This window comes from Elephas maximus, chromosome 7 (genome assembly GCF_024166365.1).
Source record: "Elephas maximus indicus isolate mEleMax1 chromosome 7, mEleMax1 primary haplotype, whole genome shotgun sequence".
Lineage (NCBI taxonomy): Eukaryota > Metazoa > Chordata > Mammalia > Proboscidea > Elephantidae > Elephas > Elephas maximus.
Window position 1 is genome coordinate 119,675,268 of NC_064825.1, and position 14,727 is coordinate 119,689,994.

At 41.8% G+C, this 14,727-nt stretch overlaps 2 protein-coding genes across 2 annotated transcripts; both read right to left on the minus strand.

Annotated features, from left to right (window-relative positions):
- Window positions 1-845: 845 nt before the first annotated feature.
- LOC126080588 (olfactory receptor 1S1-like) lies at window positions 846-1,859 on the minus strand. The gene has a single exon (XM_049891782.1). It carries the CDS (start codon window positions 1,857-1,859, stop codon window positions 846-848), a length of 1,014 nt encoding a protein of 337 aa, XP_049747739.1.
- An 11,457-nt stretch (window positions 1,860-13,316) lies between these two features.
- Window positions 13,317-14,330, minus strand: LOC126080589 (olfactory receptor 1S1-like). Its single transcript, XM_049891783.1, has one exon. The coding sequence runs from the start codon at window positions 14,328-14,330 to the stop codon at window positions 13,317-13,319; it is 1,014 nt and encodes a 337-aa protein (XP_049747740.1).
- Window positions 14,331-14,727: the final 397 nt, after the last annotated feature.

Consider the following 14,727-nt stretch of genomic DNA (forward strand, 5'->3'; position numbering starts at 1 on the left):
TGAGATGGTATCTACTTAATGGCAAACAACATAAGTATATATTGTATCCAAGATCTAGACCAAAAAGCAAAACGAAGTAAAAAAACCAAACCACTTGCCATGAGTCTATTCTGACTCATGGCAAGCCCATGTATTACAGAGTAAAACTTCTCCCTGTGGTTTTCATTACTTGTAATTTTTGGAAAAGAGCCCTGGGGGTGCAATGGTTAAGCTGTTCAACTGCTAACTGAAAGGTTGGCAGTTCAAAACCAACAGCAACTCCATGGGGGAAAGATGTTGCCAGTATGCTTCCATAGAGATTTACAGCCTTGGAAATCCTATAGGGCTGCTATGAGTCAGAATCGACTTGATGGCAGTAGGTTTGATTTTTTGGTGGGTAATCTTTTGGAAACAGATCATCAGACCTCTCTTCCAAGACACCTGTGGGTGGGTCCGAATTGTCAACTTTCTGGTTAATAGTGGAACACTTAACTGTTTGCATTGCCCCAAACAAAAAACCCAAGCCCATTGCCGTCGAGTTGACTCACAGTGACCCTATAAGTTTCACCACACAGGGACTTAAAAATATATAGACAGCTCTGCTTGAAATGGCTTCAACTCAACCTAAGCACTATATTTGTTTGTTAAAATTGATTTAGGAAAAATATGTAATTGATGGGTAACCTATATCTGCTGAGATACACCTGTACCAGTAATTGGGTACCAATTACACAACTCCGAGTGGGCTATGTGATTAGAAAGGCATAATGATCAGAGGTTGCAATAGGAGGCAGAGACTGGAGAATTCATCAATAGCTGGGCCATCAAACCTATGCCACAAACTCTGGGCAGAATTGTCCATCTGGTTATGGAGATAAAAAGAATTCAGACGCCCAGGGCATCGAAGGGAGAAACCGTTTTGTATTGACGAGTTTTCTCAGGGCACTTTTCATGTCCTTGTTCCTTAGGCTATAGATGAAGGGGTTCAACATGGGTGTCACCACAGTGAATAGTACTGCTCCAATCTTATCTGTGTCATCAGGGTGGGTAGATGAAGGGAAGAAGTAAACCCCTATAATGGTCCCATAGAAGAGTAATACGACCGTCAAGTGAGAGCCACAGGTAGAGAAAGCTTTCCATTTTCCCTCTCTGGATGAAATTCTCAGGACAGCCTTGGTGATGTGGATGTAGGAGAAAAGGATGAGGGCAAAGGGGAAGGCGAAGACAGATAAGCCCACAACAAACAACACGAGCTCATTGACCATTGTATCTGAGCAGGACAGTTTCAGCAGTGGGGCCAGGTCACAGAGGAAGTGTGGGAGAATGCTACTGTCACAGAAGATCAGTTGAATGAACAGAAGGGTGTGTGTCAGGGCAACAACATTACTGAGGACCCACGGGATGACTGTCAGCAAAGCACAGATCCTGGGCTGCATGATGGTTGTATAGTTCAGAGGGTGGCAGATAGCCACGAAGCGATCATAGGCCATGACCCCCAAGAGGAAATTGTCAATGACGACAAAAACAATGAAAAAGTACATTTGTGTGATGCAGCTCTCATAGGAGATGGATTGACTCTTGGTGTGAATATTCATCAGCATTTTGGGGACTGAGGTGGAAATGGAGGATATATCAGCAAAGGATAGATTGGCAAGGAAGAGACACATGGGGGTGTGAAGGTAAGAATCCAAGACAATGGCCAGGATGATGAGCCCATTCCCAACCATTGTGACCAGGTACATACCCAGAAAAAGCACAAAGAGGACTTTCTGTTGTTCAGCATGTTTGGAGAGTCCCAGGAGGATGAATTCAGAGATGGTAGTTTGGTTTCCTTGGTGCATATTTCTGCTGATCTGAAGAAAAGAACACAAAATCCCCATACCCCCACAGGAAAACCAGTGTAGTACCTTTCAACTGCAGCAATTGCAGGGAGAGAACTTCCTCTAGGCTAAAGGGAAATAAAGATTGGAGAAAACAAACTGTCAAAAACCCCTGAACTGGTTGCTGTTGAGTTGATTCTAACTCATGGTGACCCCATGTGTTTCAGAGTGGAACTGTGCTCCAAAGAGTTTCCAATGGCTGTGCTCTTTTGGGAGCAGGCACCTCTAGGTGGACTCAAGCCGCCAACTTTTTGATTAGCAGCTAAGCGGTTAACTGTTTGTGCCACCCAGGGACTCCAAAGGTGAAGAAGGTCTAGTTATTATGGAATTATTTAACTTTTTTTCTTTATAACGTAATATTTAATGGCTACATAATTTTTCACTACTGAATAATATAATTAGCATACTCATTTTCTCTTTTTTGGAGTATATCACATTTTTTTTATGAATGCATCTTCCTAATTTCTTTTTTTTTTCATTGTGTTTCGATGAAGGTTTAGAGACCAAGTTAACTTCTCATAAAACCGTTAACACACATGCTGTTTTCTCGCATTGTTGCCAACCCCATGACATGTCAATATTTTCCCCTTCTTGGCCTTGGATTCCCCATTTCCATTTATTGAACTTAACTGTCTCCTCCTGCCTTCTTGTCCTTGCCCCTGGGCTGGTGCACCTGTTTAGTCTCCTAGAAATGGTGGAGGTATATGTGGTATTGCTTGTTTTATGGGCCTGTCTAAACTTTGGCTGAAGGATGAGCCACAGGAGTGACTTCAATACTGAGTTAAAAGGGTATCTGGAGGCCATACTTCTGGGTTTCTCCAGTCTCTGTCAAATCAGTAAGTCTGTTCTTTTTTTGTGAGTTAGAATTTTGTTCTACCTTTTTCTCCAGCTGTGTCCAGGACCCTCTATTGCGAACCCTGTCAGAGCAGTAGGTGGTGGTAGCTGGGCACCATCTAGTTGTGCTAGACTCAGTCTGGCAGAGGCTGTGGTACTTGTGATCCATTAACCTTTTGACCTAATCTTTCCCTTGTATCTTTAGTTTTCTTTATTCTCTCTTGCTCTAGATGGGGTACGACCAGTGGAGTATCTTAGATGGCCAGTCACGAGCTCTTAAGACCCCAGATGCTACTCACCAAAGTAGGACATGAAACATTTCTCTATAAACTATGTTATGCCAATTGAGCTAGATGTTTCCCAAGAACGTGGTCCCCAGCCATCAGCCCAGTACTTTGATTCCTCAGGGATTTTGAATGTGTCTATGAAGCTTCCATGACCTTGTCTTGGTCAAGTTGTGCTGGCTTCCCCAGTATTTTGTACTGTCTTTCCCTTCACCAAAGTTACCACTTATCTATTGTCTAGTTAGGATATGGAATTATTTCAGTAATGTGGAGACACAGGAAATGCCTTAGAAAGGAAAGACAGAAACATGATAGATAATTCTTAACAAACTATTTTAAATTCTTACAGAATTCTGCATGTAATTTTTCCATTTGGCTCGGAATGTAGTTAAAACTCCTGAATTGAGGGCAATGGGTGGGATGCACCCCTCTGTATACTAAAGATGTTAGATACTCCTGCAGGACTTACTTTAAAATGAACACACTAGTTCTGAGACCTTCCCCATCATTCACCTTCATCCTTCAAACTAAGAAAATTGAAATATGACAGGTCATTCAAGTGAAGAGTTTGTGGAAGTAGGAACAACTGAGGATTAGGAATCCTCATGGGAATATACTGGGGGGTAGGCATTCCTTCTCAGCCAAGTTAGAAGTCCTCCAGAAGAACTAGTCTTGGAGAATGAATACAAGAAGCAAAGACCAGAATTTGAATTCATTTGTAGCTACATGGTAGGTGAGCTGAGAAAGTTTAGGGGACATATATGAACACACACTTGTGCATGTCTCTCACTTTTAAGGTGGGAGTCTCACTGAATCAGCCCAGTATGGTGGGATGGGGGAAAGGTTGGAAGGTAGTAGACCATGCCTGCATTTACACCCATGGCATCATAAAAATATGCAAGTTTCCTACAGGGCAAGTGCAGGCTGCAAGAGGATGTTGAGCTCGAGTCAACTTGTTGGGATTCCAGCCAAGAAGTTAGCCTGTGAGGGTAACCTGCTGTAGCAGTCAGGGGCCATAGCAGTGACTGTCTTATGAAAGACAGGTCATAATGAAATCACGGAGTAAATTTATTGCCCTTGTCTGGGAACTGCATATTGGAATAGTACCTGAAAGAGGACCTTGGAGGAGCCTGAAAACTGTCTCATGAATCAACACATTGCCATACATAGGGCACCAACTGCTAGTATTACATGGCAACAGCCCTCAAGATTTTGCCCTTTTTCTAATTCCCATCCTTCCTCCCTGACCTCATAAACCTGAAAGACGTGAGAGGGGGTTAAAGAATAAAGGAAGAAAAGATATCCCTCTGTTCCCATGGCTGACCTCCAAGCCGTATGTCAGACCTGAACTAGCGAGGGAGGATATAGGATTGGAATTGTGTGAACTTGGAATTTTAAATTGGGCTGGGCTGGACCTTTCAATATTTGAAAGTGGGTCTTCAGTTACAAAGTAAAACTTACTTTTAGAACTAAAGGTGGACAGAAAGTTATAGGGATTTACCAAGGTGTCACCCAGGAGCAGGGACGGAGATTGGACTGAGTACCCATCTCCTTGAGTCTTATTGGAAGGAATATTTGCATGAGAGCCAGGAGATGTTGATCCCTGTCTTTCAATTCTTTTAGTATAGTTCCCCTGTCATTTTTTTCTCTCTGCCTTTCTCCAAAATCACTTTTCTCTCAGAATTTAAAGGTAGTCAAGTCCCAAATTGCTTTTCTTTCCGTGAAAAGGCCAAAAAAAAAAAAAAAAAAAAAAAGGCAACCTCTTAGAAAAGTGTAGGGCACTGGAGCCTGGAGCAGAAGTTCTGAGGTCTTGTTGGTCCTGAGAAGCTTGGTTTATGGATCAGGGAGAGAGGAAATTTATGCAGAAGTGAGACCCCAGGACAAAACTAAAATAAGGTCAAGAACAGTCAGGCATCCTTTTCTAAGCCTCAGGGCAAGACACAGACTGGCTGTAGAGGGTCCTGTAATCGCCAATCCCTGGGCTGGTCTGGACTTGGCTAGAAAAGGGAGCTGTGTTTTTGAGTGACAATCTCTCATCTTGTTTTCCTGTCCTGTGTCTCTCAAACACCAGCAGTCTCGCATAGATTGTTCTGAGTCCCTGAGGCATTGTATATCTGCTTCAGAACAGAGATAAAGCCTGAAAAGACTCACCTTTGAATGATGGTAAAATTTCAGAAAGTTAGTGGAATCTAAACCCAGCAGCTTTCCCTGTACTTAACAGGGTAGCAGGTGGAAATGGAGAGCCACTCTTGTGTGTTTTTCAGAACTGGATTTTTCCGCCCCAGGCACCAAAGTTAGTAGAGTCATGATGCTTGGGTCACAAGGGAGTTTTAGCTCCTTTCAATCCCCTTGGGAGGATGTCCTTGAAATGTTTTCCTCAAGAAATGCAGTCATTTTTACACCCTGGTTCTTAAGAGGTAAATGGGGGAATAGACAGGCAGCTCTGCTTTGTTTGTCTGTTTGTTTTATCTCCGGGTGTTGTTTCTACTTGTGATTTCCTATCTGTAACTTAGTTGATTATTTCTCTTCGTAGGAAGTGAATGGTTTGCAGTGCGTGTCTTATGTTCCCAGGTTGATGGTGTTATGGATTGAATTATGTCCCCCAAAATGTGTGTCAACTTGGCTAGGCCAGGTTTTCCAGTATTGTGTGGTTGCCCACAATTTTGTGATCTGATGTGATTATCCTATGTGTTGTAAATCCTACCTGTATGATGTTAAGGACCCAGAATTGGAGGCAATTATGTCAATGAAGCAGGACTGAATCTATAGGGACTAGTTTATATCTTGAGTCAATCTCTTTTGAGATATAAAAGAATGAAGCAAGCAGAGAGACAAGGGGACATCAAACTACCAAGAAAGTAGTACCAGGAGCAGAATGCAACCTTTGGACCTAGGTCCCTGCAGTGAGAAGCTCCTTGACCAGGGGATGACTGATGACAAGGACCTTCTTCCAGAGCTGAGACAGAAAGCCTTCCCCTGGAGTGGGTGCCCTGAATTTGACTCCTAGACTGTGAGAGAATGAATTTGTTTGTTAAAGACATCCACTTGTGGTGTTTCTGTTATAGCAGTACTAGATAACTAAGGTAGATGGTAAGCATTTTGAGAGTTCCTTCTCTGTTTCCTCTTAAATGCCTAGTAGAAGAAACCTGTTAAAATCCCATTGCCATTGATTCTGATTCATAGTATCATATGATATGTTACAGGGTAAAACTGCCCCATCGGGTTTCCAAGGCTATAATCTTTTCAGAAGCAAACAACCATATCTTTCTCCCATGGAGTGGTTCATGGGTTTGAGCCCTAGAACTTTTGGTTAGCAGCTGAGTTCTTAACCACTGTGCCACCAGGGCTCCTTCTGGTAAGGGAGGAAGATCTAGAGATTTGAGTTGAATTCCTGCACAGGGATTATGACTCCAGGTGCTGTCTCTAGTAGAAAGGAATAGATGGTGGCTTTCTGCACCTATTGAATAAGTGTGCTTTGGAATGAAAATATGGAGATCCATTGATTCCATCCACCCACCCACCCACCCATCCACCCACCCACCCAGCCACCCAGTCACCCAGTCACCCATCCATCCATCCATCCATCCATCCATCCATCCATCCATCCATCCATCCATCCATCCATCCATCCATCCATCCATCCATCCATCCATCCATCCATCCATCCATCCATCCATCCATCCATCCATCCATCCATCCATCCATCCATCCATCCATCCATCCATCCATCCATCCATCCATCCATCCATCCATCCATCCATCCATCCATCCATCCATCCGCCACCTACCTATCTGCCTACCTACTTATCTACCTACCTATCTGCCTACCTACTTATCTACCTATATCTTTTCACAGCTAGGAAGGAAATGTTAGAATCAGAGTCTTTGTTTCTGCAACTTATCCATCAGGCATATATATGAGTTTTCCCTTCTAACTCCTAATTTAGCAGCATCTTCTACAAAGCAGAGCCCAAAGCAAGAATTTGAGTCATTAACTTTATTTGGAAGGTAAAAGTCCAGGGAAGTGAAATGGAGGACAAAAGAGGAAACTGAGGCTAGGGTAGATATAAAGTAACACAATGAAATGTGTTACTACAGTGAGAGTCATTGTTCAGAACAATCAGCGATGAGCCAGAGACAATTACCCAGGTCTTTTTCTTTGAGGGGTATTGAATTCTTAGCTACCTTGATCTTGTTGGGTTGTGGTGGTTGTACTTACTCATTACAGCCTTTACACCAATGTTTGAAAGGTTCAAGATTTCAGGAATAAGAAACCCAAATTGCACAAATTGGTTGTTGGTTGTAAGAGTCAGAATGGCCAAAATCACTATCACCCATTGGTTCTTAAATCTGTACATTTTAACTATAAAGGATAATCATACTGCTTATCAGAAGACAGTTTAAGGAATATACTCAATCCTGGAGGATAGTGCTGCAATCTATAAGGCGTTGTCCCTAGCTGGCACCTTAATTAGTTTTCACTACATTATTCCATCATTCTCTCTAGGAGATGGCATATGTGGTAAACAATTGCCATCCAGTCGATTCTGACTCACGGCACCCCCATGTGTGTCAGAGTAGAACTGTGCTCCATAGTGTTTTCATACTTTGAACATGTTATCAGGAGGGATCAGTCCCTGGAGAAGGGCATCATGCTTGGTAAAGTAGAGGTCAGCAAAAAAGGAGAAGACACCCAATGAGATGGATTGACACAGTGGCTGCAACAACGGGCTTGAGCATAAGAACGATTGTGATGATGGCGCAGGACAGGGCAATGTTTCGTTCTGTTGTACATAGGGTAGCTATGAGTTGGAACTGACTTGGCAGCAATTAACAACAACAACATATACAAATATGTATGTAGAAATATCTGCTGCCAATCCTATATATATTTGTGGGTGCACTACCATACCTGTTCAGCTTAGATGTCTGCCTATGTATCTACTCATAAACTATTGTCTGTTATTCAGTTGCAGGATCCTATAGGTAATAGTGTTTACCATGGCTACCTATTACCTTTGTGTACCTCTCAGCGTCTTCCTTTGCCTTGGTCATATTGCGCTGACTTCCCTCGTATTGTGTATTGTCTTTTCCTTCATCAAAGTTAATACATGTCTACTATCTAGCTAGTGATTTTCACTCCCCCCCAAATCCCTAGTAACCACCAAAGAACGTTTCTTTCTCTGTGTAAATCTTTCCTTCACTTTTTATAATAGTGGCCTCATGTAGTTGTCCTTTTGTGACCGACTTATTTCACTCAGCAAAAGGTCCTTAAAGTTCACTGATGTTGTGAGATGTTCTTCAATGTTTTGTACTTTTCAGTGTACAAACATTTGTCAGATTTTTCCCCTAATTATTCCATAATTTGTGATGATATTGTAATGGCAGTTATTTTAAGAAAATCATTTCCAATTGTTCCTTGCTTGTATAAAGCAATAAAATTGATATTTTAATATTGGTCTCATATCCTGCAATCTTAGTAAATTTATTTATTGATTCTAATAGCTTTTTTTGTAGATTTCCACTGAATTTTTTACATAGATGATCATGCAGTGTATGAATAAAAACCATTTTATGTCTTCCTTTCCCATCTGGGTGACTTTATTTCTTCTTCTTGCCTTATTGTACTGGCTGGAACCTCCAGTATAATGTTGAGTGGAAGTGATGAGAATGTGAATCCTTGTCCTGTTCTTTTTCTTAGGGTAAAGCATTCATTCAGCCTTTCACAATTAATTATGTAAGTTTTTCATAGATGCCTTTCAACAGATTGATTCCTAGTTTGCTGAGAGTTTTTATCAGGAATATATGGTTTTTCCGCATGTATTTAGATGATCATGTGGTTTTATTTTTTAGTTTGTTAACATGGCGAATTACAATGGTTGCTTTTGGAATGTTAAACTATCCTTGCACTTCTAGGATAAACCACATTTGGTCACTGTTTATTTTTCTTGTTACTATCAAAGTAGATGTTTCTGAACATTATCAGATTGTTAAAAAGGTCACGGATGGTATTGCTTAAAGCCACATACCAATTTTAAAAAGCGGTTAATCCTGAGTCAGCAAATATCCTGTTAAAAGAAGACTAGAGAGAGAGGCAAGAGAAATGGAAGGAAGAAGAAGGCAAAAGAAGACATTCGAGATGTTTTCGTCTTCTGAGAAATCTGTTCTGAAGGAGGCAGCTTAAATTTTATATCAACTCTGAGGATATGGGACATGCGATTACTAGAGATGATAACTGCATGGGTTGAAGAGAGTGGATCAGAAGGTTTGATTTCAGGTGTTATGGCTTGGTTCCTCTGGTATTTGAAACATCGATTCCTCCTTTTTCTTGGAAAAGTTTTCACTTTCTCCTTTTGTCTTCCTGGACACCAGTCTACCCTGGTTCTCCTCCTACCTCTCTGGGTCCTCCTTCTCAGTTTCCTTTGCTGGTTCATTATTTCTACATGTCAGAGTCTCCCGGGGCTTAGCCATAGGCTCTCTTCTCTCTGTAGTCACTCCTTAGGTAATTTTATCTAGTTCCCTGGCTTTAACTACTTTGTATTCAATGGTAACATATAATGACTCCAGGATTTATATTCCCTGCCCTGCCTTCTCTCTTGATTCTCAGATTTATATGCCCAACGGCCTATGCTACAACTCTGCTTCATTTTCTCATAGACAGCTCAAACTTCACACGTTCTAAATAGAACTCTTGTTTCCCCCATCTCAAGTATGCTCCCCACCCATATTATCCATTACAGCAAACGTCACCACTGTTTACCCACTTTTCTTTTTCCCTTATATATCAACCACATCAGCGAACACTGTTCTAGGTTATATTTTGAAGTTAAATCCCAAATCTGACTGTTGCTCACTGTCTTCACCAGGACAACCACTGTCTTCTAAGCCGCGACAATCTCTTGCCTATTGCCAACTGCAGTGGGCCCCAGAAACGTGTGCCTGTTTCCCCTCTTGTACCTTATGGGGAATTCTCCACAGCACAGCCTACGTGAATTTTCAAAGATGCAAATGAAATCCCTGCAGATGGAACTATACCTAAGAATGGACAACCTCCCGTGAAACCTACAAGTCAGAGGTGATAGAGGACCAGGACAGGCACACCAGGATGGGGACCAATTTAAGCCAAATGGCTTGGGTCTAACCCTGGTTGTTCTTTTCCCATCCAATAAGGGCTAGAATGAAACCAGATTAAAGGGGGAAAATTACAGATTTTTTTCAGCTAATGTTTATAAGGAGCTATTTTGGCGCAGAGTTTAAGAGCTCAGGCTGCTAACCAAAAAGTCAACAGTTTGAATACATGAGCTGTTCCTTGGAAACCCTATGGGGCAGTTATACTCTGTCCTATAGGGTTGCTATGAGTTGGAATTGACTTGATGGTAATGGGTTTGGTTTTTTGTTTTTGAAATGTTTATATAATCAAGAAGATTCAGGCACCATGTTAAATATAATAGGCAAGATTGTTTATTTTTTCTTAAAATTAAAAAAAAAAAAAAATAGCTTCCTCCACCCCTCCCCCAAAATGATACTCACTCATTCTAAAACCTTAAAGCAATACAGGGTGTAGTATAAATCACTGTATCCCATGATCCCAGACAAAATTTCCTTGTAACAAACCATCCTAAAGCATAGGAACTTAAACAATGAGAATCATTTTATTGTCATCTCGCACTGTGCGAGGTGTTGACTGGGCTTAGTTAGGCAGTTCTCACTTGGGGGCTCACACACTTGCAGTCAGAGCCAGGGTTGGGGTCATCTTAAGCTTCACACACTCACATATTTGGTGCCTGAACTGGGGGAACTGAAAGATTTGTGTCCGGAACATTGGGGCTCCTTGGGCATCTGTGTCCAACTCTAAGTGGCCTTGTCAGCTGATCTCTCCAGCATGGTGTCTTCAGGGTAGTAGAACTTCTTACATGGCTGCTCAGGGCTCCAAGGTGCACATCCCAACAGAGAGCAAGCCAGGTGGAAACTGTGTGAGTTTTTCTAACATAGCCTTGGAAACATGTAGCATCACTGTTCCCAAAAGTCCTCCAGGTTCAAGGGGAGGAGCAGAGACTTAATCTCTCGATGGGGAAGTTGCAAGAAAACAATCTGCCACAATCACCATTAATATGTTATTGGCTCTATTTCCAGGATCTTTTTCCGCATATTGTGTTTCACATAAAAAGTAATAAGCACCTTTATATGATAGATGCAGTTCTGAAGCCTGCTTTATTCATATTAGAGCAATTGTTTTATTGCAGAAAAAGAAACTGAGGTTAGTAACATGACTTGTCACACAGTGAGTTAGCTGCAGAGTTGGGATAGACTCCAAGTCTCTGGATTATAAATCTAGGACTCTTTCTCCTACTTCATGTGAAATAATGAAAGCAGAGCTTTGGAAGTTTCTGTGTTGGGGCCGTGGGTGGAATAGGATGGATATTGAGATACTTGAAGAAGGAGCATTGTTAAGAGGCCAGTTTGTTAACCCATATCAAAGCAGATGAATTTCAAATTTTACTCAAATGAGCTGTAAAATGTAAGAGATACCACAAAGAAAGGCAAGCAGCTGATTGTTTCCTCTTCAAAGAGATTAGATGATTCTAAATTTGGAGGAAAATGGAAGTCAGCTTATACTGGTGACAAATGAACCTAGTTTGGTAGGGCAGGTAGACTCAAGCTGGAAAGCAGGGAGACAGTTGAAAAAAAAAAAAGAAGGAACACTTTTTTGAGTGCTTACTATATAGTAGACATTATGGTGGTGGCATAGTATACATGCCCATTAAACCAAACAGTTTTGGGGTGACGGAATTATTATTTCTATTTTGCATATTAGGAGTATTGAGTCTAGGTGCTTAAATAACTTCCTTTAGATCACGTAAGTGTATCATATCATCCTACCAAGCCAGGATTTAGCACCAAATGTTTTCTTTACACTGTAGGGCAACCGTTGGAGAAATCCAATCCAGTGACTAGTAATAGTTGTTTCTAAAGCTGGAAATAATTAACAGGAGGATTTTGCCATGTCAAAAGAACACTCTCCAGGGTAGCCAGAAAGCATATTTAAGGCAGATTCTGGAAAGACATCTCCATCAACCAGAGGCCTTTAGATTCACAAAATCCAAACTGGAACAGAACTCAGAGGTCATCAATTCAGTGATTCACCATACCAGAGTCACCTGATGACTGATTTCAAAAGACAAATACCTCACTCCTTCCTTGGAGAGCCTGGGCCAGTAGGTCCAGAGTGGGGTTTGGAAGGAAAGGGGGTAGCCTCTTGTCTGTAGCCTTTTCTCAGCCTTAGGGAGGCTTGAGGATCTGACCCTTGGTCAAATCCCTCTTGCAATTAATTCAAAGAGAGTATAAGTGTATAAGGAGCCTTAGCCGCTAACTGAAAAGTTGGCAGTTCAACCCACCAGCTGTTTCTTGGGAGAAAGATGTGGCAATTTGCTTCTGTAAAGATTACAGCCTTGGAAACCCTATCGGGAAATTCTACTCTATTCTATAGAATGACTATGAGTTGGAATCTACTCAATGGCAAACAACATGAGGGTATATTGTATCTAAGATATAGACCAAAAAACAAAACAAAACAAAAAAGCCAAGCCACTTGCCATGAAGTCTATTCTGACTCATGGTAAGCCCATGTGTTGCATAGTAAAACTTCTCCGCATGGTTTTCAATGGTTGCAATTTTTCTGGAAATGCACTCTGGTGGTGCAGTGGTTAACGTGTTCAACTGCTAACTGAAAGGTCAATGGTTCAAAATGACCAGAAGCTCCGTGGGAGACAGATGTGGCAGTCAGCTTCCATAGAGATTTACAGCCCTGGAAACCCTATGGGGCTGCTATGAGTCAGAATCAACCTGATGGCAGTAGGTTTGGTTTGGTGTGTAGTCTTTTGGAAACACATCACCAGACCTTTCTTTGAAGACACCTCTGTATTGATTTCAACTGCCAACTTTTTTGTCAGTAGTGGAGCACGTAACTGTTTGCACTGCCCCAAACCAAAAACTCAAACCCGTTGCCTTTCAGTCAATTCTGACTCATAGGGACCTTAGAGGTGTACCACCCAGGGACTCCAAAATATTGACAGTCCTGCTGAAATGGCTTTGACCCAACTGAAGCATGACATCTGTTTGTTAAAATTGGTTTTGGAAAAATATTTAATTCAGGAATAACCTATATTTGCTGAGAAGCAGCCGTACCGGTAAATAGGTACCAGTCTCACAACCCAGAGGGGACAATGGGATTAGCAAAGCATAAAGCTCAGACGTTGGAATAGGAGGCAGACCTGAAAGTTCATCAATAGCTGGACCATCACGACAATGCCACAAACTCTGGGCAGAATTGTCCATCTGGTTACGCGGATAAAAGGAATTCAGATGCCCATGGCATCAAAGGGAGAAATATTTTTCTATTGACAAGCTTTCTCAGGGCACATTTCATGTCCTTGTTCCTCAGGCTGTAAATGAAGGGGTTTATCATGGGTGTCACCACAGTGAATAGTACTGCTCCAATCTTATCTGTGTCATCAGGGTGGGTAGATGAAGGGAAGAAGTAAACCCCTACAATGGTCCCATAGAAGAGTAATACAACTGTCAGGTGAGAGCCACAGGTTGAAAAGGCTTTCCATTTTCCCTCTGTGGTTGAGATTCTCAGGACAGCACTGATGATGTGGATGTAGGAGAAGACGATGAGGGCAAAGGGGAAAGTGATGACAGATAAGCCCACGACAAACAACACGAGCTCATTGACCACTGTATCTGAGCAGGACAGTTTGAGCAGAAGGGCCAGGTCACAGAAGAAGTGTGGGAGAATGTTGCTGTCACAGAAGATCAATTGAATGAGCAGAAGGGTGTGTGTCAGGGCAACAATATTACTGAGGATCCACGGAATGACTGACAGCAAAACACAGATTCTGGGCTTCATGATGGTCACGTAGTTTAGAGGGTGGCAGATAGCCAAGAAGCGGTCATAGGCCATGACCCCCAGAAGGATATTGTCGATGACAATGAACACGATGGAAAAGTACATCTGTGTGATGCAGCTCTCATAGGAGATGGATTGACTCTTGGTGTGAATATCCATCAGCATTTTGGGGACTGAGGTGGAAATGGAGGACATATCAGCAAAGGACAAATTGGCAAGGAAGAGATACATGGGGGTGTGAAGGTAAGAATCCAAGCTGATGGCCAGGATGATGAGCCCATTCCCAACCATTGTGACCAGGTACATACCCAGAAAAAGCACAAAGAGGACTTTCTGTTGTTCAGCATGTTTGGAGAGTCCCAGGAGGATGAATTCAGAGATGGTAGTTTGGTTTCCTTGGTGCATATTTCTGGTGAAGTGAAGAAAAGAAGATGAAAACCCCATACCCCCACAGGAAAACCAGTATCTTACTATTCAACTGCAGTATTTCAGGTGGGAATATTTGTTCTAAGCTGAAGGGAAATAAAGAGTTGGGAAAACAAGCAAAAAAACAAAAACAAAACAACAACAAAAAAAAACAAACTGTGTTGCTGCTGAGTTGATTGTGACTCATGGTGATGTTATGTGTTTCAGAGTAGAAATGTGCTCCATAGGGCTGGATTAGGCACCTCCAGGCGGACTCAAGCTGCCAATCTTTTGATTAGTAGCTAAGTGGTTAATCCTTTTGTGCTACCCAGGGACTGCAAGGGTGGAAAATGTCAACTTAATACAAAATTATTTCACTTTTTTTCTTTATAACGTAATATTTAATGGCCACATAATTTTTCACTACTGAACAATA